Below are 21,914 nucleotides of genomic sequence, written 5' to 3' on the forward strand. Positions count from 1 at the left end.
TAACCTATTTAATTTCTGTTTTACTCTAATTTTGAATTTAGTCATTTTAATTTTTATTATATTATTGCGACTCACTCATTTGAAGGTATTAGATAGCCCTGTATCTACTTTAAAGTTGTCTCTTGACCTACGTTATAGATATTCACTACACATAATCAAATTATTTATTGCTAGAGCGTTTTGGAACGGAATCTTGTCTGCCTTCTCCCGAGTTACCAACAAAAGAAAAAGGTTGAAAAATTAGTATAACCAAAATAAATTTATGAAAGGTTAATATAATGATGGTAAGAAATTGGTTTGAAGGTTCACATTTGGAGAGGCAAATGGGGACATACATAAAAGTAAATTAATAGGGTTGAATTATTAGAGTGGAGATGATTGAGATATGGATATGGGCATTTAAAGAGGTTAAAGCAAGTGATGGAGTGAGGGGTGGTGATAGGTGATTAGTGGGGGCCGGGATTGCAGGGCTGCCCTCCGCTGTGGCCCTCTATGCCTCTGGGAATTGGGAGTTCGGTGCTCGACATACCGCCCACCCAGAGCGCCCACCGAGCCACTTACTTTCTCATGGATGGATGTATGCATGTATATATATATATGAGATCTTGAGAGAATACATTGTAACATTATAGAAATCTATTATTACCAGACGTATTTTAAAATTGTGAGATTGACGGTAATATGTAACGAACCAAAGCATACAATATTTACTAATGATGGGGTTCGATGGTTATAGTTGATATTAGAGTCAAACCCTGATATTAGAGTTAGACGCTCAACAGTGCCTTAGCGAGAATGTTAGACCTCTAAGAGAGTGGATTGTGCGATTTCATATCAATTGTATAGGGGAACGAAAGGGTCCCTAAGCAGGATGGAGTGTGAGATCTCACCATTAGAAAAAAAATGAAATATTTTTTATAAACCTGGGTAAACTATTATAAAAATAAGTTTTATTAGTTATGAAACTATTATAAAAATAAGAAATAAGAATATTTGCATAGATAACATATGGGCCGTCACAAAGCCCATTTGCATTTTCCACGTGCTGCATTGAGAACGAATTGTGAAAAAATAAATAGATGATGGCCCATGCAGGTTTCGAACCTGCGACCTTCGCGTTATTAGCACGACGCTCTAACCAACTGAGCTAATAGGCCACACGTTGCAAATACGTTTTAAATTTTAAAATTGAATTTAAAATAAGTTTAAGAACTTTAATATTTGTATTTGCATAGATAACATATGGGCCGTCACAAAGCCCATTTGCATTGAGAACGAATTGTGAAAAAATAAATAGATGGCCCATGCAGGTTTCACACATTTTTCTTCATAAATAATTTTATATGTCTCATAAATAAAACACTTTTAACAGCATAATTATTATAAATCAGTATGATTTAGTTTCACAACTTCCATTTAATCCTACAAAGATTTGAATTTTCAACCTTTAAGAGAAAATGATATATCAGCCACCCATTCTAATTTTGATAATTAGTCAAGAAAAAATCATCATCCTCCATCTACCAATTGGGTTCTCCCAATAATTTAAAAGTGGAGATAGAGCTCGATAAAAACGTGAATAGGCGTGTCTTATCCTCTTAGGGTGTTACAATTCTCGTTTGTTGTGTTGATGGAATTTTTTTTATTATGATTATAGATTAATTTATATTTGTTTATGAAATTTTAATATATTTTATTTAAATTTTTATCGAACAATTGTGGATAAATAAATTTTTTATTTAAAAAGTTAATTTTTTTAATAACCCTGAAATTATCTATATAAACAATTGTTCTCAAAATTTACCTTCATGCTACCTCTACTATAAATTATTAATTATTAATTGATATCTTAACCATTAACCACGGTAAACAATAGTATAAGATACAAATTATTATAAATAAAATCTAAGAAGAGTGGACGGGAGGTGAACGAACTATTTAAAAAAGTAAAAAATGGCCCATGCAGGTTTCGAACCTGCGACCTTCGCGTTATTAGCACGACGCTCTAACCAACTGAGCTAATAGGCCACACGTTTTTCCTACATAAGTAATATTATAAGTCTCATAAATAAAATAGAGTACAATTATTATTAATCAGTACGTTTTAGTTCCATAACTTTCATTTTATTTACCTCAAATAATATGGTATATTTTAATCAACTTAATTAATTCGGAACATTATGGAGGTGAATTTGAGTCTTCAACCTCAAGAGAAAAATGTTCGATGAAAGTCCACATCGACTAATTTAGGAAGTAATAACGAGTTTATAATTAAGGAATATTATTTCTATTATAAGATATTTTTGGGAAGCCCAAAGCAAAGTCATAAAACTTATACTTAAAGTGGACGAAATAGTGATTCTTGGCATGATATCAGAGTCATGTCTTAAACTTACTATTGTGGAGATCGTCATTTCTAACCTGGTATCAGAGTCATGCCCTAAATTTATCATTGTGGAAATCGTGATTTTTACTATAGTATCAGAGTCATGCCTTAAAGTTGATCGCCATGTATACAGTGGTCTGAGGATTTTGATTTGGGGGAGGTTTAATCTCGTATTTTCCGTAGTTCCTTAAAAGGGGACTTAAATTTGAGTACGCGCGCGCCATCCGGCGATGAATCTCATTGAAAGAAGGAGGCTGCCATCCGGCGATGAATCTCATTGAAAGAAGGAGGCTGCCATCCGGCGATGAATCTCATTGAAAGAAGGAGGCTGTAAAGGCGGGGACGGAGAAATATGAGTGTATCAGAATTACCGACGAAGGAGGCTAATGTCCTGAAAGGGCATGAAGGTGGAGTTCTAGCTGCGAGGTTCAATAGCGATGGCAATTATTGCCTCAGCTGTGGCAAGGACCGCACCATTCGCCTCTGGAATCCTCACCGTGGTATTCACATTAAGACCTACAAATCACATGGCCGTGAAGTCCGCGACGTCCATGTCACCCCGTAATTCCTTTATCTTCTTCCCCTTTTCTGTGAAGAATTGTAGTGTTCCTCAGATTTCAATTTTACGGCTCGTTTGCACTTTAACTAATGTCTGTGTTGTATATATATTCCCCTGTTTGCTTTAGAGACAACTCCAAGTTATGTTCATGCGGCGGTGATCGGCAAGTCTTTTACTGGGATGTATCTACAGGTCGCGTCATTCGGAAATTTCGAGGACATGATGGCGAGGTTAACCGTTTTCTTTTAATTTTATGATTTCAAGTTCAATTTTCGAACCATCTAACAGTTTATTAAAAATTTCCAGTTGGATCCTTCGTAATCTTTGTTTTCTTTTCTTCTATTCAAACTGCCTTTGGAAGAATTAAACTCATCTTACTTGATTTCATTTCTTGTAATCTTGCAATTATCTACATTTTTCTATTTTAGGTGAATGCTGTGAAATTTAATGAGTCTGCTTCTGTCGTAGTCTCAGCAGGCTATGATCAATCATTGCGTGCTTGGGATTGCAGATCTCATAGCACTGAGCCAATTCAGGTTTGAATTTTTACTCTTACTTGACTTCTCAAGAAGTTTCATTAGCTGTCAGTCTAGTCGATTGTTTATCTTATTTGCTTGTTCTTCAGATCATTGATACATTTTCAGACAGTGTAATGTCTGTTTGCTTAACAAAAAGTGAAATTATTGGAGGAAGTGTTGATGGCACTGTTCGAACTTTTGACATGCGAATTGGCAGGTATGTAGTCATGTGGGGGGGTGGGCGGGGGGACTTTGCTAGGATTGCAATTGTTATGACAACATCCCATCAGTTTTACAATGAAGATCAATTGAGCTTTTTTAACTTCTCTTACAAACCAGAATTTCAGCTAAATGATTTATTAAAATAAGATAGTGTTGTTCCTTTTGATTCCCTCACAAAGGATTCTTCTTTAACAATTTGGTTGTGCGCTGTGGGTAGATTTTTGTTTCTCGTCCAAGAAAAAAATGGAAGAAAGAAACTGGTTTTTGAAAATAAGTTTTTAAACTAGGCAAAGACGAGAAGCCCCTTGCATTCGCTAATGACAACTCTTTTTTTTGTTTTTTTTTTTTTTCTACAAACAGAGAAATATCAGATAACTTGGGGCAGCCTGTAAACTGTATCTCCATGTCCAACGATGCTAATTGCGTATTAGCTAGTTGCTTAGATTCAACTCTCCGACTATTGGACAGGTATGTTTCACTTTTGTAATAATGTAAAATGTTTCTTCACGCGTGTTTATTAGTTTTCAAAACTCTTAAATTGGTTTTTTTTTTCATGTAAGGTCTTCTGGTGAGCTATTACAAGAATACAAGGGCCATACTTGTAAGGTTAGCATGATCTGAATCTTGGCAGTGCCATACTCCGTTTAATTTAGTTTGTTTAACAATCAAATTTATAGGAATAATGGGTATGTCATCATTATTTTTTCCTGTAATTTTGTACTCCATCTGTGCTCTTATAGATCCTTGAAGTAATTTTTATGCGTACTCTCATCATATTCTTCAAATTTAGACATCCTCAATTATTTTTCAATCTTGACATCATACTTTATTAGTTGGTACATCTCTGGTGTTTTCACTAGTCTTACAAGCTGGATTGCTGCCTTACCAATACTGATGCACATGTAACTGGCGGATCTGAGGATGGATACATTTATTTCTGGGATTTAGTAGATGCATCTGTTGTCTCCAAGTTTCGAGCTCATTCCTCTGTTGTAAGTCTTTATTCCTTCACCTGCTCGGTTTATGTGATCTAGTGCATCCTTCTCTCTCTCTCTCTCTCTCTCTCTCTCTCTCTCAGTTATTTTTGGTGTTTATGATAAAGTTTTTAGAATAAAAAAGCTGCATATTCATTCCGTAGTTTTCATTCTAGACCTCTTATCTGAGCTTTAATTATGTTCTAGTAGGCAATAGATGACCTTTAGAATGTAGTGAGTGTGATTTGACACTGAAACAGCTTTTTTTTTTTTTTCTTGCACAAATTATAGGTAGTCAATATTTACACTGCATGCATCTGCAAATCTCACAGACTGCAACTTATGCATGCTTATGTTTAGCTCCTATGTTTGTTACTCCATCAACTGGATTAGAAATTGATCGTTCATTGAGGTAAAATGAAAGAATACAAATGAGCATAAAGAAGAGTGCGAATTGTTTGGTCAACTTAGTCTGGTTCGCAAGGTCATGTCTACATAGAAGCACTCTCACAATTTAGGGATGTGGTGACGAACTGTGGGCACAGCCTAAGCTCCCCCATGCACATGGATATAACAACACAATTGTCATTGGGCCAAAATCACACACATTCTCTACTTGATACTCACACCAAGATCTCCAATCAACCGCCAGCTGCACATTGGAGAAGCTGGATAAAATTTACTTGAATGCACTAATACAAGCACCTGACAAGATTGAAAACACTCTAGTAGAAGACTTAACTTCGGATTGATTGAAGGCATCACCACATAAATGCTCTTTGTCTCTATGTAGCCAAGTGCACGTGTTCTTTCAAGGTTAAACAATTATATTTGTAAGTCATAGAAACGACTCCTACAAACATCCCAAGGAAGGGTTTATATATCTTACTCATTAAGGCTTAGAAACTGGAGTGGGCATTGGCCAAGTCCAAGGGTATCAAGAACTTGCAATTTCCTTTATGCATGCAAAATGCTGTCTTGAAAAAATTCACCAGTTAAACCCAGATTTACTGATATCTTAGATTCCAAAGCCAGCTTTGAGTAATGGTGGTTCTGCTTAGTTAATCAAGCAGTCGTCTAGGAGTCTATGACAGATCAGGAACTTGTGTGAAATGAGTTTTTTTTAAGTGTTATAATCTGTATGTAAATCACCATCTTTATTGATCGTTTTGTCTAGTGTGGATGAGAAAGAATGGGGCTGGAAATTGATCTCCTGCTCGATCTCCTGTTCAGTTGAATGATTCCACTGACATCTGTCATACCAGGCATTTAATCACATTCTTCTACACCTGTGAGTAATGTTAATGGGCCTAACATTACCGGGGTGGTGTGACTAAAAAGATTGCCCCTTCCTTCAACAGTACACCGTTTTATCTGTGATCAATCTTGAAAAAAGTTAAGAGGATTGTTTTATTGGAGAGAGTTTACCAATCAGATGAGTTATTAGTGGAGTCCAAGTTCGTTGCTTGCCTTGCAGGCACTTTAGAAGACCTCGTCCTAGCACCGTCAAACTTAAAGTTCTTCAGATTGTTACCATATAAGGACTGTTCTGTTAGGTCAACTCTTATAATGATTTATTGACATGACCTCTCGCCTTCACTAAAGCATTCATCAAAGTGCAAACTGTGAACTTTTTAGATGGGTCAAAGAGTTAAATTCCAGGAATAATTTAAAGTCGTTAAAGAATAGACTTAGAAGATAGGAAAGAGGGGCCGACTCTACAATTTCATCATCTTTAACATTCCTTTGAAGCCCCATATCCCAAACTTCGTTTTCAGCATTCCAAACATCAGCCACAGTAGCATTAGATCGATTGGAGAGCCTATACAGCTTAAGATACAATACAAGGGGGCCAACTCAGTATCATTGACCCAAACATCATGCCAAAAAGAGGTGTGAATACCCTTGACCAAACATCTTCTAATATAGGTTTTAACCATCCCAAACATCATGCTAAATAGATCTCCATGGAGCTTTTGAAGACCTAAATTGGAAGATATTGCCAACATTGGTTTCCGGCCATAGGGTAGTACTTTGCTTTAATGACATTCTACCAAAGAGCACCATCTTCACAGAGGAATATCCATATCCATTTAGATAAAAGAGCGTCGTTTTGATGCTTGAGATTGCCTATACCTAAACCACCCGTTGAAGACAAAGTTGAGTTTTTGCTCAACTCACACTGTGCATCCGCCATCTTCCTTAGCACCTTCCCAAAGCAAGTTCCTAATAATATTTTCAATTTTTTTTGCAATTTTGGTTGGCATCTTGAATAAGGATAGATAATTCAAAGACATTAGAAAGGGTAGATTGGATGAGTGCTTGCCTACCTCCATTGGAGATGAAAAGAAAACCTCCATTTTTGAAGCCTATGTTGGATTTTCTCCACAATTGATGTTCTGAATAATATTAGCTCAGGGTTTAGTTAAAAATGTTCTCTCGGAAGTCAGAATCATGGGATGAAGAGCTGCAGCAAAAACCGATGGGTGGTTTTAAATGTCATAGTTTCCTTTGAGTCAATAGAGTATTGAATGAGACCATTCTATTCTTCATTAATGTTAGCTGCCCCTCCACCCTCTAATTCCATCTTCTTTTTAGGAACGTAGGATATCGATGCAATGACGTTCAGAGGTCATCATCTTATGACATTTTTGTCTTTCACTTCCCTTTATATTTTTTTCATTAATTCTCTGTATTCCTTACTTTCAATTTTATGTTAAAAATACTTATCAATAATTTGATGTCATTCACTACTAAATAGCTACATGGAATTAATTTGTATCTGTACCCACATTTATATCGAATTTCTATTAAATTTGTTAATAGCTCATTTTACAATTAATGGAACACTAATTAAAGCATATTTGCTCTAAAATTAAATTAACTTTGATTATATAAAATTCTAATTAAGTTAAGTTGTTCTAATAATTGAATTTAAATTTAATGAATGTATTGTCTTTCTTTATAGTTAAATATGTAATTTATAATGAAATATTTAGTTAATGTGAATTAAGTGGCATAGAAAATAAACTGAACTTTGAGGATACTGTAGAGTACATTCAGGGTATTATCATTATCGGAAAAAAAACGTTTATATTTATGAATATAATCATTATGCATTCTTGTGCAGAACGTGCTTTAATTTTGATATATATACATATTTGATAAAAAAGAAAAAGACATTGTTATCTGAATACTCATATACAAGTACAACAAGATGGAAATTAAGGCGATGGTGATGGTTCTAAAATACACAGATACTTACAGAGGCTTCTTTCCTTCTTTCCTTTTCACAGGTGACAAGTGTGAGTTACCACCCGAAAGATGAATGTATGATAACTGCCTCGGTAGACGGGACGATTCGGGTTTGGAAGACATGAGGACCAAGAGTAAGGAGAAATGAATTTACTCAACTTATTAATAATGCACATTATGCTTCTCTGAGGTGTTTAATTCACCACTTCTTGATACAATTTAATGCAGTTATTCCAATCTTGAATTATTAGAGTTTGAAACCTGTGGTGTTTAAGAGCCACGATAATGCTGGTGAATATTAATTTATCAATCAATATCAAATTGACATAGACGGATTGACAATAAGAATCCTTACGAACACAATAATTCATGATTTTGGGTCATTAACTTAATGAAGTTGCTTGATAACGTTTGATAACTTGACTGAAAAGTTGTTTCTTATTGCTTTGCGTCTCAAACTTGAATTCAGTTTACCCTACAAGTCTTAGCTGTACAAGATCAGATAGGTTTTGACATCAAGAGATTTAGAACAATCTCAACCCCCTAATTTATTGTTCTACCCTTACCTGATACAGTCCCATTACGTACACTCATAGGCAGCCTGCATTGTACAAGAGTTTTCACCTGGTGGATTACAATTCGTTTTAGACCATTTGGTGTTGAAAGTTGTATCTCAAAACTGATCATTTCAAGTGAATTAGTTGAATATTTATTGTCCATTCTCTGGAACTTCTTGTGTAGATTTCTGGCATCTAGATTGATCTCCTGTGTGTTTTGTTTCAGGTTCTGCAGAATGCCAATCGTAACCGAAATGTAATATCTGGTTGCTTTTTGACTGATCATCCAAACCCTCTCTATGCCTCAAACTTATTACTTGATGGGTATCAGCTAAAGCTCATAAACTTGTTTGTTGTCCATTCCAATTCCGAACTACGACGACGAAACCATATTGTTTTATGACGTTTGTGCAACTCTCATTCATTGACCCTTAGAATTGAAGTCTTTATTCCTTTTATCAGTGTCTAAATCATCCATCAAATCATAAGGTTAAGAACTGGAAGAGAGACAATCAGCAATGGTAAGACCCTTTGTTTGCCCTCAAAATGGAAGAGAGTGCAGAAACATATTCATTACAGAGCCAAAACAAAGGTTGATACCTTGAATTTGGTGTACCAAATTTACAAGAATCAAGTGGCATTGGGTTACACTGACAAAAGTAAATGAAGATTGTGTTGAACACAAGTCAGTAGTTGGACCTGCCTTCCAAATTCATTAAATTTCCATCATAATATCACTTTGAAATATCCTTCTCCATCTGACATCATTTCTTATGTCTTCTTCTGGCTTTCAAGTTTCACCTACTCATCATTATTCAGTGTTCCCTCTCTCTCACTTAACTTCAGCTTATGTGTTTTGGAGTTTTCACTCTCTAGCTTCAGGTAGTAGTTGTACTCACTCAACCCTATATTTATTTATTCTAAATGAAAAATAATTGTCCTGTTTGAATTTTTCGTTCAAGAACTTTCTTTCAATATTTTTAAAATATGTCTATTAGAGATGAGTTTTACACCATTCTAATGAATGTTTTGTTCACTTCTCCGACGGATGGATCTCATGTTAAGATAGAAAAAGTATAACTATTAGGGTAAATTACAAATTTAGACTTCATTTGATGATCATTTGTTTTTTTTTTTTTTAATCTTTTTAAAAAAAATTGTTGGCTTTCTCACAATTTCTTAATTGTGTTTTTTGTTCTCAGGTGAATATTAGAGTTTTTAGCTAAATTCTAAAAATAATAATTTGTGTTTTCAAACTATTTCTTTTAGCTTTCAAATTTTGTCTTAAATTTTAAAAATGATCCTAAAATGTAAGCAACAAAATATGAAATCAATAGTCATTATAGACATCATTAAACTAAAAATTAACAAATAAAATAATTAAATTACAACTTTGGTCCAAAGTTAAAATTTAGTCCTGGTTTATGAGTATTTTATCAAATCATGAAAAAAAATTCTAACTTTACAAAATTTAAATTGTTTCCATACCATAGGTATCGAATTTGTAATTTAACTTTTCAAAGTAAACTTTAAAAAATGATGTCAAATTTATTTGATAAAATGAGTATCATTAAGCTTACAAACGTTGTCCAAATCAGAATAATTGGTTATTTTTTTATTTTACACTTTTGAAATTAAATCGATTGAAAACAATATAGTTGAAGCCAACGAGGTCGATTCGTTGATTCTTTTTAATATATAGTATTGCTGCATATATTTCAAATAAATTAACCAAATATACAATTTTTTCATATCTCAAATTATTCTAAAAAAAGAAAAAAAAAATACAAAGAGAGAGGGGAAGAGAATACACAAATATTATTTGGGAATTAATTCGAATGCGTTTAATTGATGAGTTGTAAATTTCCACAAATGATCTCATCTAAAAAATTAACCTTTTTTATTATAAAAAAAAATAATTTTAATAAATATTCTTTTTCATCTATGAATTTAACAAGAGAATACTAAATGGTAAGCGTAATTCTTTGTCCACCTCTTATTTTATTTTTAACGGATTTCTTGTCATTTATATATATATATATATATATATATATTATACACGTGGCTAAAGAAGAGACAGAGGTTGGCCTGGCGCTAGGCTGGATTCCTCATTTTAACACATGGGGGGCTGCCTCCCATTGTCTCCCTCTTCCATACTTTCTAAACCCCCAAACCCTATTTTCTCTCTCTCTCTCTAAAATTCCATTTCACAACTCTACCCTTACACCTGTCTTCCATCATCATCCCACCGTTTATTTCATCTCTCAATTTTTTAAATTACAAATTTTGTAATTCATATATCAACTTTCTTTTTTTTTAAATATTATTAGATAAATTCTAAAAGTATAAAATTTTAAATTTTTCCCTACAAAATTTGTTTTTATATTTATATCCAACAATTATTACAAAAAAATAATATAAATTAATTAATTAATTAATTAAATTTGTAGCTATATTATTATTATTATTTATTAATTTTTATTTTTTGGGGTTCTCCTGGGGTGGAGGCTACGCCACTCTCGCCCTAACTTTTTTTCGTCGAACCAAACGCTAATACGGCCCTACTTCAATCCCCAATTCTAACCCTAAACCCATCGTTCTGTCCACCCACGTGTCGCTCACCTATTGGGAAGTCCCTGAGTATAATCCACCGTGGCTAAATCAATCAATTAGTTAATTAATTTTCAAAATATCATTATCATTGTGATTATTATTTTGGGTTCTAACGGTGGGCCCCGTCTTAAGCACTTTTCATGAGTGGCGTTCGGTGATTGGTTTAAAAAATTAAATTAACTTTCTGATTGTACTTCCTTTCCCCTTTTAACCCTAAACCCTTTTTTCCATAGATTACAGTTTCATTGCATAATTCCTAATTAAATCATGGATAAACCCTTTTTTTTTTTTAATTTTATTTTAATTTATACATACAAATAAAATAAAACAAACTTTATTGGATTCATATATTATTTTCCGTAAATTTTATATAAATACCATACCAAATAATTCAAACCTTTTATTAAGCTGACGTCTAATAAATAAAATAAAAACTATAAGTCGAAATAGTATTTACAAATTAAAATAAAATTATTATCAAATAAAAAATAAAATAAAAAATAAATGAATGGATGAACATTGATTTGCAAGTGACTGAATGTTGAAGAAAAGTGAATAAAGAGAGAGGGGGCAAAATCACATGGATTGTTGTAAATTGCTTAGTGTGGGCGACGCTGTGTTCCTTAGGGCTCACGCCCTCCCAACAAAAGCAACCAAATTTCACATCCTCACACGTGTGAATCCCTCCCATCATTTTCTTTTCATTTCCCAAATTACCCTTCGCCATGGGTACATCCAGATCGATATGATCATATAGACTCACTCTAAATTTGACGTCCATCTCAATGCATTTTTTAGATCTCATCTCGGTTGGACAGTGGAACAAAACATTCTTTATAAGGGTGTGGAAGAGTCTTCTTAATAGACGCGTTTTAAAATCAGTGTGTCAATGAGGATGTTAGTCTTTGAAGAGAGTGAACTGTGAGATCCTTTTTGCCAATTTATTTAAAATAAATATTATTTTTTAACGTAATATTTTAACATGACGTCTTACTCGTGTAATTTTCTCGAAATGCATTCGTGACTTTGAAAAGCTTTTTATTGGGCTCGAAACTTGTGTTAACTTATAGTAAACAACTAAATTTGTCATTTTTCTAGATTAGAACGACTAAAACAAACGGTTCTTAACATTTAATTAAAAATGATAAATCAAAATATATCTTTTAAAAAAACTAACCAAAGTTAGAATTACTTTTTTCTTTTTTTTATGGAAAATGTAGTTTATTTAAATTAAAAGTTTCCAAATATCAAATTGTTACGTTTTTTAGAGTACAAACATGAACACGAATTTACAAGGTTAGAGATTAATATTTTAATTATAAGATTGTGAAGGGTAGAAGCACAAATTTAGAAAAAGCAAGGGGTCAAAATGAGAATATGAGAAAGTAACATTGATGCATTAATGATTAAAGTTATAATAAGAAAAGGAAAACTTTAAAAATATAATAAAATAATAACAACAAAAAAAAAACTACGTTCTTTCTAATTGATCCTCCGACACCGGTAGGTACCACGTGGCATTTCAGCATTTCAAATAATAATAAATCATTTGCGTTAATTATCTGGGAAAATAAAAAAAATAAAATAAAATAGCTCGGGAAAGAAATATAATAATTTATTAAATTCCACAACCAGTTTCTCTTATTTCTAAACGAACAGACACGGTTGTTTTTTTGTGTCTTTTCTGGTAAATGGTAATAAATAATAATAATAAACAGTGGTGGGCCCCGTGTGACATCGACTCCGTGACTCCCCGTCCTCCTTCAGTCAAATTTTCATTTTATTTTATACATAAAATAACGTTTTTTTTACCGCTACGTAAATTTCCGCGCCACGATTCTATCTTCGGGTAAATTTTTTAAAAGTAAATAAAACACGACAAAGTTACTCCTCTCCCATTTTAACCCTAGATTTTGGGTTTTTTATTTAGTTAAATTACTTAAATTACCCTTGATATATAAACTCCAAAATGTGAAATTTTGTTGAAACAAAATATTATTATTTTCTTTTTTTCATTAAAATGTGAACTCTAATATGTTTATTTAATTTGTGGGATATATAAAGTGTCAAAATACTATATTGTAATATTGAAATTAATTTTTTTATTTTAATTATTAAAAAATAAATGAAAATTAAAATAAAAAGGGATGAAAATGAGCAAAGTTCCATTAGTCTCCATGAACAGCTCCAAGTTTATATATACTTATTTTAACTAAAATTATGTTTTTTTTTATCAAGACAAATATCACCTCGAGACTAAAGTACGATAGTTTATTGAAGCGGGGATAAAATCATTTAAAATATAAAATAGTCGTGAGGAATTAATATTTAATAATTAAAAAAGAAAAATACAATAATAAAAATTATAAAGGAAAAATAAATCTTATGGTGTATAAAATTTGGAGGAGCAATATTAATGTGGGTTGGGTCAAGGGATTATTAATGGAGATAATAATGGATGATTAAGAAATGTATTAAAAGTTAGGTGGAAGAAGTTATTTGTTTAGAGACCCAAATATGTGTATTGCCCTAAATCATTAAACTTATGACTATTCTCTTTGATTAACGTGGTTAATCCACATTAACTTATCAATTTTACTAATTAATCTCAATTTTGTGTACTAATCTCCGTATTAATATTTACATTTTTGTTTCCCATTTGAATAATTTTTTTAGGTTTAGAAATACATTTATTCTTTTAGATCAAACAGTGACGCGAAATAGGATGATTGTAACCTAAAATAGTGCAACAACATAAGCTTATCGCTAGTAAATATTGTCAACTTTTGTCTCTTATGTATTACTGTCAACCTCATGATTTTTAAAACACGTATGTTAAAGAGAGATTTTCATACTATTACAAGGTATGCTTCGTTATCCTTTCTAACCGATATGGGATCTCACAAACGGTAGGATATAGACGAACATGGTGCGACAATCGAATTTTACGTTCAAAGCTATCATTGCATCGTTTTAAATCTTAATTTTTGTTCGATGGTTTAAAAGATTGATGGGATGGGTTGGTATAAAAATATGACTTTTAAAAGAAAAAACATTTTCCAAAGCTAAAAATAAAAAGTTATTTTAATAATTTATGGAACCAAAAAACAAGATAAAATACATAAAAAAAGGTAATAAAGAAGAAGTCGGGTTTGACCCGAAAAAACCGAGTGAAAACCGAGATGGAACATGGAAGGGCTAAAAGGAAACTTGGAAGGTAAGAAGGGAAGCGTATTATAGTCAAACGTTATTTAATAGTCAACTCCGTCTTCTTAGTAACGCTCCATTTTTTAACCCTAACCCTAACCCTAATTCCCAATTATGATCCAAAGGAATTCGATCGCGAAGATCAAAATGAAAAAGTTTCAGATTTTACATTTTTTTTCTTACACCCAAAACCCATAAAAAGTAAAAAACGCGTTTTCCAGCAAGCGCCAACACTGCTCACAGATGCGCGAGAGACAGAGAGATAAAGGAAAAAGACATAATCTTTGCCGCGTGAGCAGTCAGCAGATCCTACTTCCTTCCTCCTCTCTCTATCTCTCTCTAATCTCTCCTTATTCTTCTTAATCCAATTTCATTTGGGTTTCTCTCAAATTCTTCGCTCTCTCTCTCAGATTCCCTCTCTCTCTGTTTCTTTACCCAAACACTCTGTTTTTGAAGTGGGTTTTCGTTTTTTTTTTTGTTCTCTCTTCTTCGCTTTCTCCACCAACTCCGGTGGTGGGCACTGCCCAGCGCCACCACCACACTTCTGGGCCCACCTTTCTTTTCACTCACACATACGAGCCCCTTTATCCCTCTCTTATTATCTCCTTCTCTTCTACGCCTTCTCATTTCCACACAAAAATACAATCTCTCTCTATCTCTTTCTTTTCCTTTTTTCTTGTTTATCCCTTTGGTTCTGGCATAGATTAAGACGGGGTCACCCAGTTTTGCTAAGGGGACTCAGGGAATCCACGAAAATATGCGTTTCTAGTTGTTTTTTTCCATGGTGGTTGCTGAAGATTGAGTTTTTTTTTTTTTTTATTATGGCAAAGATGAAGTTTTTTTGGGTTAATTTGTGAGGGGCGGACTCATTTGCTTCGAGATCGGCTTCTAATTAGGATTCCCCCATTTCTACAATCGGGGTTTTGTTTCACTTCAGGAGTGCTATTGTGAACGATGGATACCGCTGGGAGACTCATTGCTGGGTCTCATAATCGAAACGAGTTTGTTCTGATCAATGCAGACGAGACTGCTCGGGTAAGATTAGCACTCCTCGACGCTTCGATAATACGACACATTGGCTCATTTTTGAGGAATTTTCTGAGTTTTTTTTTTCGTTTTAACTTGGGGTTTCTTGGAAATGGACAATTTGGGGCTTTGATTCTTCGTTCTTGTAGGGAATTGCTGTGCATGTCCTGTTGCTTGTGTAGATTTTTTGGTAGGAGTTGATTGAATTGAAGATATTTATTTCTATTTCATTTTGATACTGCAAAAATTTTCAGATGCTTTTTGCTTTGTGTTATAAAGTTTCATTTTTTAACATGTTCATATAGTCTTTTATGATCTAACCCTGAAAAGGGCTCGAACAAAATCTCGCCTCGGCTATGTTTTGGCTGTACTGTTCAAGATGATCAGTGCTGGACTTGTTCTTATTCTAGTGTTTCCATTTTTGTTTGGTTTTTTCAGATCAAGGCTGTGAAGGAATTGAGTGGACAGACATGTCAGATTTGTGGAGACGAGGTTGAGTTAACTGTTGAGGGAGAGCTCTTTGTTGCCTGTAATGAATGTGCTTTCCCAGTTTGTAGACCTTGCTATGAGTATGAGAGAAGAGAGGGAAACCAAGCTTGTCCACAGTGTAAAACCAGATACAAACGCATTAAAGGTAGGGTTCTTAGCAACGTTCTTATATTATTTTTTCGGGTTCTAATCATTGTTGGAAATTGCAGGTAGTCCAAGGGTTGAGGGTGATGAGGATGAAGATGGTATCGATGATTTGGACAACGAGTTTGACTATGCAAACCTCGATTCTTTGGGTCCTTATCATTCTGGAGAGGGAACGTATGGCTCGTACCATAACATGGGCTGTGGACAGTCGGAGCTCGAACCTTCTCCCCTTGGTTCTGAGATTCCTCTCCTGACATATGGCGAGGTGGTAAGTGAAGTTCTTCAACACTCTCTCGTCGACTTGGTTATGCTAATTGTTGATTTTCATAATGAAACCTGTGTAATGATGCGTTTTCGTGTGCTAGGATTATGAGATTTCTTCTGATCAACATGCTCTCGTGCCCCATTTTATGGGTCAGGGGAATCGAGTCCATCCAATGCCTTTCCATGATCCATCAATTCCTTGTAAGTTGTTGAGGCATTCAAACGCTTGTTTCTAATATGCATGGTTTATACATTATGGTTGACATCTCGATTCCCATCCCCTAGCTCAACCTAGACCGATGGTTCCTCAAAAAGATATTGCGGTGTATGGTTATGGGAGCGTGGCATGGAAGGACCGAATGGAAGATTGGAAGAAGAAGCAAAATGATAAACTTCAAGTGGTGAAACACCAAGGGGTCGATGATGGTGGAAACGATATCGATGATCCCGATTTGCCCATGTAAGCCACTGTTAGAAGTGTATTGTGCATGTTATATGCTTGTTTACATGCTCGTGTGTTACGCTATCTAAGTTTGATCTTTTGTGATCTGTTATTGTAACTCGACGTTTTAGCATTCGCGTGTAGTTTCATGTGGACGATTTGGCGAGCAATTCAACTAATTTCATGGCTTCTTTTACTCTCGCTGTACCATTTGACAGGATGGATGAAGCTAGGCAACCACTATCAAGGAAATTACCCATCTCTTCGAGCAGGATAAATCCGTACAGATTAATCATCTTGCTTCGTCTTGTTATTCTTGGCCTGTTTTTCCAGTACAGAATTCTTCATCCAGTTAAAGATGCCTATGGCCTGTGGTTAACTTCAGTAATATGTGAAATATGGTTCGCCGTTTCGTGGATTCTGGATCAGTTCCCAAAATGGTGTCCAATAGAACGGGAAACTTATCTCGATAGGCTGTCACTGAGGTGATGAATAAAAACGTTTATTTGATAGTTGGAGATTTCTCCGTGTACTTTCGGAAGCTCGGCCTGATTATTTGGTTTTCACGTTTTCAGGTATGAGAAAGAAGGGAAGCCTTCTGAATTAGCCAGCGTGGACGTATTTGTTAGTACTGTCGATCCGACGAAAGAACCTCCATTGATCACTGCAAATACAGTACTTTCCATCCTTGCAGTCGACTACCCAGTCGATAAAGTTGCATGCTATGTCTCGGATGATGGTGCAGCCATGTTAACATTCGAAGCACTCTCGGAGACATCTGAATTTGCAAGGAAATGGGTCCCTTTCTGTAAGAAATTCAATATCGAGCCCCGTGCCCCCGAGTTTTATTTCTCTCAGAAGATCGATTATTTGAAGAACAAGGTCCACCCAGCATTTGTCAGGGAAAGGCGAGCAATGAAGGTTTGTTACAAACGTAGTTTTTTCCTTTCAATTTGTGCAAATTATATAACCTCATTTAGAACGGTGGTTGAAGTTAGGATGCTGATACTATATCTGTAACCGCCTAAGCCCACCGCTAACCGATATTGTTCTCTTTGAGCTTTCTTTTTTGGGCTTTCCCTCAAGGTTTTTGATAACGCGTTTGCTTGGGAGGCCCGAAAGGGAAAGTCCAAAAAGGACAATATCTTGCTAGCGGTGGTGGACTTGGACTGTTACAATATCCTATTGTTACTGACTGTCTGTTCATTCACTTTGCTTTCAACAGAGAGAGTACGAAGAGTTTAAGGTTAGGATAAATGCTTTGGTCTCCATGTCTCAAAAGGTTCCCGAGGATGGCTGGACAATGCAAGACGGTACTCCATGGCCTGGGAACAATGTTCGAGACCACCCCGGCATGATTCAGGTAATATGTCTTTGAAATCTGTCAGCATTTTGTTAACAAGAATGGCTTGCTGTTTTCGAAGCTCTAAAAACCTACCAATGAATGGCATGCTTCAGGTCTGATTGGTCATGTCAGTACAAGCTAAAGATACTTTGCATTTGTGCCTTTACAGGTTTTCCTTGGCCAGAACGGAGTATGCGACATTGAAGGAAACGAGCTTCCACGTTTGGTTTATGTTTCTCGTGAAAAGCGGCCAGGGTTCGAACATCACAAAAAGGCCGGTGCCATGAATTCACTGGTACGTATTAAGCTAAAATCTTCTTCCCCTGAATCTTTAAGACGACCATCACTCAGCTACTGCCATTTGATCACGATTACGCTACCCTTAAACCTTACTCTTCTTTCCATTTTCTGCTTCGAAGATTCGGGTCTCAGCTGTTCTGTCAAACGCTCCCTATCTTCTTAATGTTGACTGTGATCACTACATTAACAATAGCAAGGCACTTAGAGAAGCTATGTGTTTCATGATGGATCCGACATCCGGGAAGAAAGTTTGTTATGTGCAGTTTCCTCAAAGATTCGATGGGATTGATCGACACGATAGATATTCAAACCGGAACGTTGTATTCTTTGATGTACGTATATGATTCATTGGTTGGATAGTGTTCTTTAAATTTGTCTACCATTGCCTGGTTGAAAGACTAATGTAAATTTTTTAATACAGATTAACATGAAAGGATTAGACGGAATACAAGGACCGATATACGTTGGTACGGGATGTGTTTTCCGGAGGGTTGCTCTTTACGGATTTGATGCTCCTGCCGAGAAAAAACCGCCAAGCAAAACATGCAACTGTTTGCCAAAATGGTGCTGTCTATGTTGTGGGTCTAGAAGGAACAAGAAAGGAAAGGCTAAGAATGAGAAAAAGAAGAAGACAAAGCACAGAGAAGCATCAAAGCAGATCCATGCTCTCGAGAACATCGAGGAGGGAATCGAAGGTAACGAATCGACTTTGAAAGATGCTGTTTTCCTTTTGTATAATAGAAATTTAACACGACTCACCATATGTTTTTTCTGCAGAACTAAGCATAGAGAAACTGAGCGTGTCTGAAATAAAACTGGCGAAGAAATATGGGCAATCTCCAGTGTTCGTCGCCTCGACCCTGTTGGAAAATGGAGGCGTTCCTCATGATGTGAGTGCTGCATCTCTTCTAAGAGAAGCCATTCAAGTCATCAGTTGTGGTTATGAAGATAAAACAGAATGGGGGAAAGAGGTTAGTAATAAACGAAAATCGTGATGCTTTTCGCGTTCTATGAGATTTAGTCTCTGAAACCTTTCAACACGATTTCAGGTTGGCTGGATTTATGGTTCTGTGACTGAAGATATCTTAACTGGATTCAAAATGCACTGTCATGGCTGGCGGTCGGTGTATTGTATTCCGAAGAGACCCGCGTTTAAGGGGTCAGCTCCGATCAATCTCTCAGATCGTCTACACCAAGTTCTTCGGTGGGCTTTAGGATCCGTCGAGATATTCTTGAGCAGACACTGTCCTATCTGGTATGGTTATGGAGGCGGGTTGAAATGGTTGGAACGATTCTCGTACATAAACTCGGTGGTTTATCCGTGGACCTCGATTCCATTGCTCGTGTACTGTAGTCTTCCAGCTATTTGTCTTCTCACTGGAAAATTTATTGTTCCTGAGGTAATCTCTCACATTTACAAGAATTTTTCTTCACTTTTTGGGTTCTTTGATTTGTATTTGAGTAGAAAATTATTCCATTTACTGTTAACTTGGCTTGGTTTATCCACCATTTGCAGATTAGCAACTATGCTAGTCTTATTTTCATGGCACTCTTCATTTCAATTGCTGCGACTGGTATCCTCGAGATGCAGTGGGGCGGTGTCGGGATCGACGACTGGTGGAGGAACGAGCAGTTCTGGGTTATCGGAGGCGTTTCGTCGCATCTTTTTGCTCTCTTCCAAGGTCTACTCAAGGTTTTAGCTGGTGTGAGTACCAACTTCACAGTTACATCCAAAGCAGCCGATGATGGTGAATTTTCAGAGCTCTATATTTTCAAGTGGACATCATTGTTAATACCTCCCACGACCTTGTTGATCATAAACATCGTCGGTGTGATCGTCGGGATCTCAGATGCCATCAATAATGGATACGATTCCTGGGGTCCTCTTTTCGGGAGGCTATTTTTCGCTCTTTGGGTGATTATCCACCTCTACCCGTTCCTGAAGGGATTGTTAGGGAAACAGGATCGGATACCGACGATCATCGTTGTTTGGTCCATTCTTTTAGCCTCAATCTTAACATTACTTTGGGTAAGGATCAACCCATTTGTATCCAGAGATGGTCCTGTTTTAGAAGTTTGCGGGTTGAACTGTGATTAGGGAACAGGTTGGTTGGTGGGTCGGGACGGGACGGGACGGGACAAGACGAGAAGATTATGGTTTTTGCAGGAGATTTGACTAATTTTTGTGGGAAGAAGGTTAATGAAGCAGTATGATGTAGATAGAGGTGGGGAATTGTTACTTGTTCTATAGATTTCTTCGATTCTTTTATTAAAATTACTCTGTTTCTCTGGGTGCTTACTAAATTGTTCGTTCCTTATTCATGTCCCCTGCATGGTCTCAACTTAAATACTATAATTTATTCCCTTTTCAAACTCTTCAGGGATATCTAAAATTTATGCTTGCCACTCTCTTCACTTTCCATTTGAATTTGAACTTTGAATCTCATTGTTCTTCGCCTCAAATTAATGGGTTTCTGGTCTATATTTGATCATAGTTCTCTTGCGGTGAACCATAGATACTGTTGTAGAATCCGCGATGAATCATTGAGCAGGATGGTGATTGTGTGGCAATTGTTCTAGCTTAGCTTAGTCGTGAGAAGTTTGGACTCGTGGACAATGTTGGTGTATACTTGAGCATCTCACGAAATACGTCGAAAATAATTTAAAAGAAAACAATGTTATACGCTAAAAATGATTAGGTAACTAAGAAGTGATCCAATGCTAGATGCAGAGGCGCATAATAGATCGATATGAACATCATAAACTGTCCCGTAATAAAATCTGTTGTTGCTGATATTTTGTTCTCGGTTCCTTCTTCCATAACTCAAGCTTGGAGAAGGAAGAGATAAGAGGGCCTATGGAGAATGTGGTCAGAAATCCATAATAGGGTCCAGCTAGTCATCTCTCCTCGTATTGACATATTATGAAATAGTAAAAGTCTATCTCTAAGATGCTTAGAAAGCATGTAAAAGGGGTTTGGAATGGATATGTGGTCATGGACAACATGCCTGGATAAGTATGACTGTAACACCAAGCAACTATGAAGAATTGTAAAGAATGAGATATGACATCAGTTGAGCATTTCTTTTCATTGTATCCGAGGTCGTATCGTCCAATCGGAAACTTAATTCGTGAGAAGTAAAGAAAACTTTAAAATAATAAAAAAAAGAGAGCATATAAATAGACTTTAAACAGAATTAAGCATAGTAATGAAGAAATTGAAATTGAATAGTAATTTCCATTAGAGGAATATTTAAATAAAAAAAAACAAATAATAATAATAAAGTAACCATTTTGCCTCCAAAGTAATTAGTCTTCCACACGCTTAATTATTATGTAGTAAGGCCCAAACCATAAATTGGTCAAAGGGTAAAGGTCAAAGGTCAAAGTCAAAAGTCATTATTTTTTTATTCTTCCAAATTAACCCTTATTAGGAAAAACATCATATTTACGGGTTTGACAATTTCCACTAACGTTCCTTCAATCAATCAAAACCGTTCAAATTTAAACCCTGTTCATCCGACGGCTTACACTTGAAATGACAGTGGTCAAGAAAGTCAATGATATAGTATTTAAACCCTCTCTCCTCCGTTTCTTGTTTCTCTCTCTT

The 21,914-nt window shown here is 35.4% G+C and overlaps 2 protein-coding genes and 2 non-coding genes across 5 annotated transcripts; 2 read left to right on the forward strand and 2 right to left on the reverse strand.

Moving 5' to 3' along the window:
• Positions 1 to 1,083: 1,083 nt before the first annotated feature.
• TRNAI-AAU lies at positions 1,084 to 1,157 on the reverse strand. The gene has a single exon. It is a non-coding gene; the product is annotated as a tRNA-Ile (tRNA).
• A 797-nt stretch (positions 1,158 to 1,954) lies between these two features.
• On the reverse strand, positions 1,955 to 2,028 carry TRNAI-AAU. The gene has a single exon. It is a non-coding gene; the product is annotated as a tRNA-Ile (tRNA).
• Positions 2,029 to 2,622: 594 nt separating this feature from the next.
• On the forward strand, positions 2,623 to 8,929 carry LOC111478130 (WD repeat domain-containing protein 83). 2 transcript variants are annotated; one of them, XM_023122246.1, is made up of 10 exons: positions 2,623 to 2,639; positions 2,714 to 2,947; positions 3,073 to 3,175; positions 3,374 to 3,481; positions 3,571 to 3,680; positions 4,046 to 4,153; positions 4,246 to 4,291; positions 4,546 to 4,677; positions 7,956 to 8,048; positions 8,698 to 8,929. In XM_023122246.1, exons 2-9 carry the CDS (start codon positions 2,739 to 2,741, stop codon positions 8,037 to 8,039), a joined length of 900 nt encoding a protein of 299 aa, XP_022978014.1. In that variant the 5' UTR covers positions 2,623 to 2,639; positions 2,714 to 2,738; the 3' UTR covers positions 8,040 to 8,048; positions 8,698 to 8,929. The 2 variants fall into 2 exon arrangements, with proteins under 2 accessions (XP_022978014.1, XP_022978013.1); XM_023122245.1 differs by lacking the exon at positions 2,623 to 2,639 and having other exon boundaries at positions 2,661 to 2,947.
• Positions 8,930 to 14,650: 5,721 nt separating this feature from the next.
• LOC111478128 (cellulose synthase A catalytic subunit 2 [UDP-forming]-like) lies at positions 14,651 to 20,687 on the forward strand. The gene is made up of 14 exons (XM_023122240.1): positions 14,651 to 15,326; positions 15,756 to 15,951; positions 16,016 to 16,221; positions 16,319 to 16,418; positions 16,503 to 16,677; positions 16,878 to 17,144; positions 17,235 to 17,580; positions 17,885 to 18,022; positions 18,174 to 18,299; positions 18,424 to 18,636; positions 18,726 to 18,999; positions 19,082 to 19,275; positions 19,354 to 19,704; positions 19,821 to 20,687. Exons 1-14 carry the CDS (start codon positions 15,246 to 15,248, stop codon positions 20,400 to 20,402), a joined length of 3,249 nt encoding a protein of 1,082 aa, XP_022978008.1. The 5' UTR covers positions 14,651 to 15,245; the 3' UTR covers positions 20,403 to 20,687.
• Positions 20,688 to 21,914: the final 1,227 nt, after the last annotated feature.

The sequence above is a fragment of the Cucurbita maxima genome, unplaced genomic scaffold (assembly GCF_002738345.1).
Source record: "Cucurbita maxima cultivar Rimu unplaced genomic scaffold, Cmax_1.0 Cma_Scf00004, whole genome shotgun sequence".
In the NCBI taxonomy this organism is placed as follows: Eukaryota; Viridiplantae; Streptophyta; class Magnoliopsida; order Cucurbitales; family Cucurbitaceae; genus Cucurbita; species Cucurbita maxima.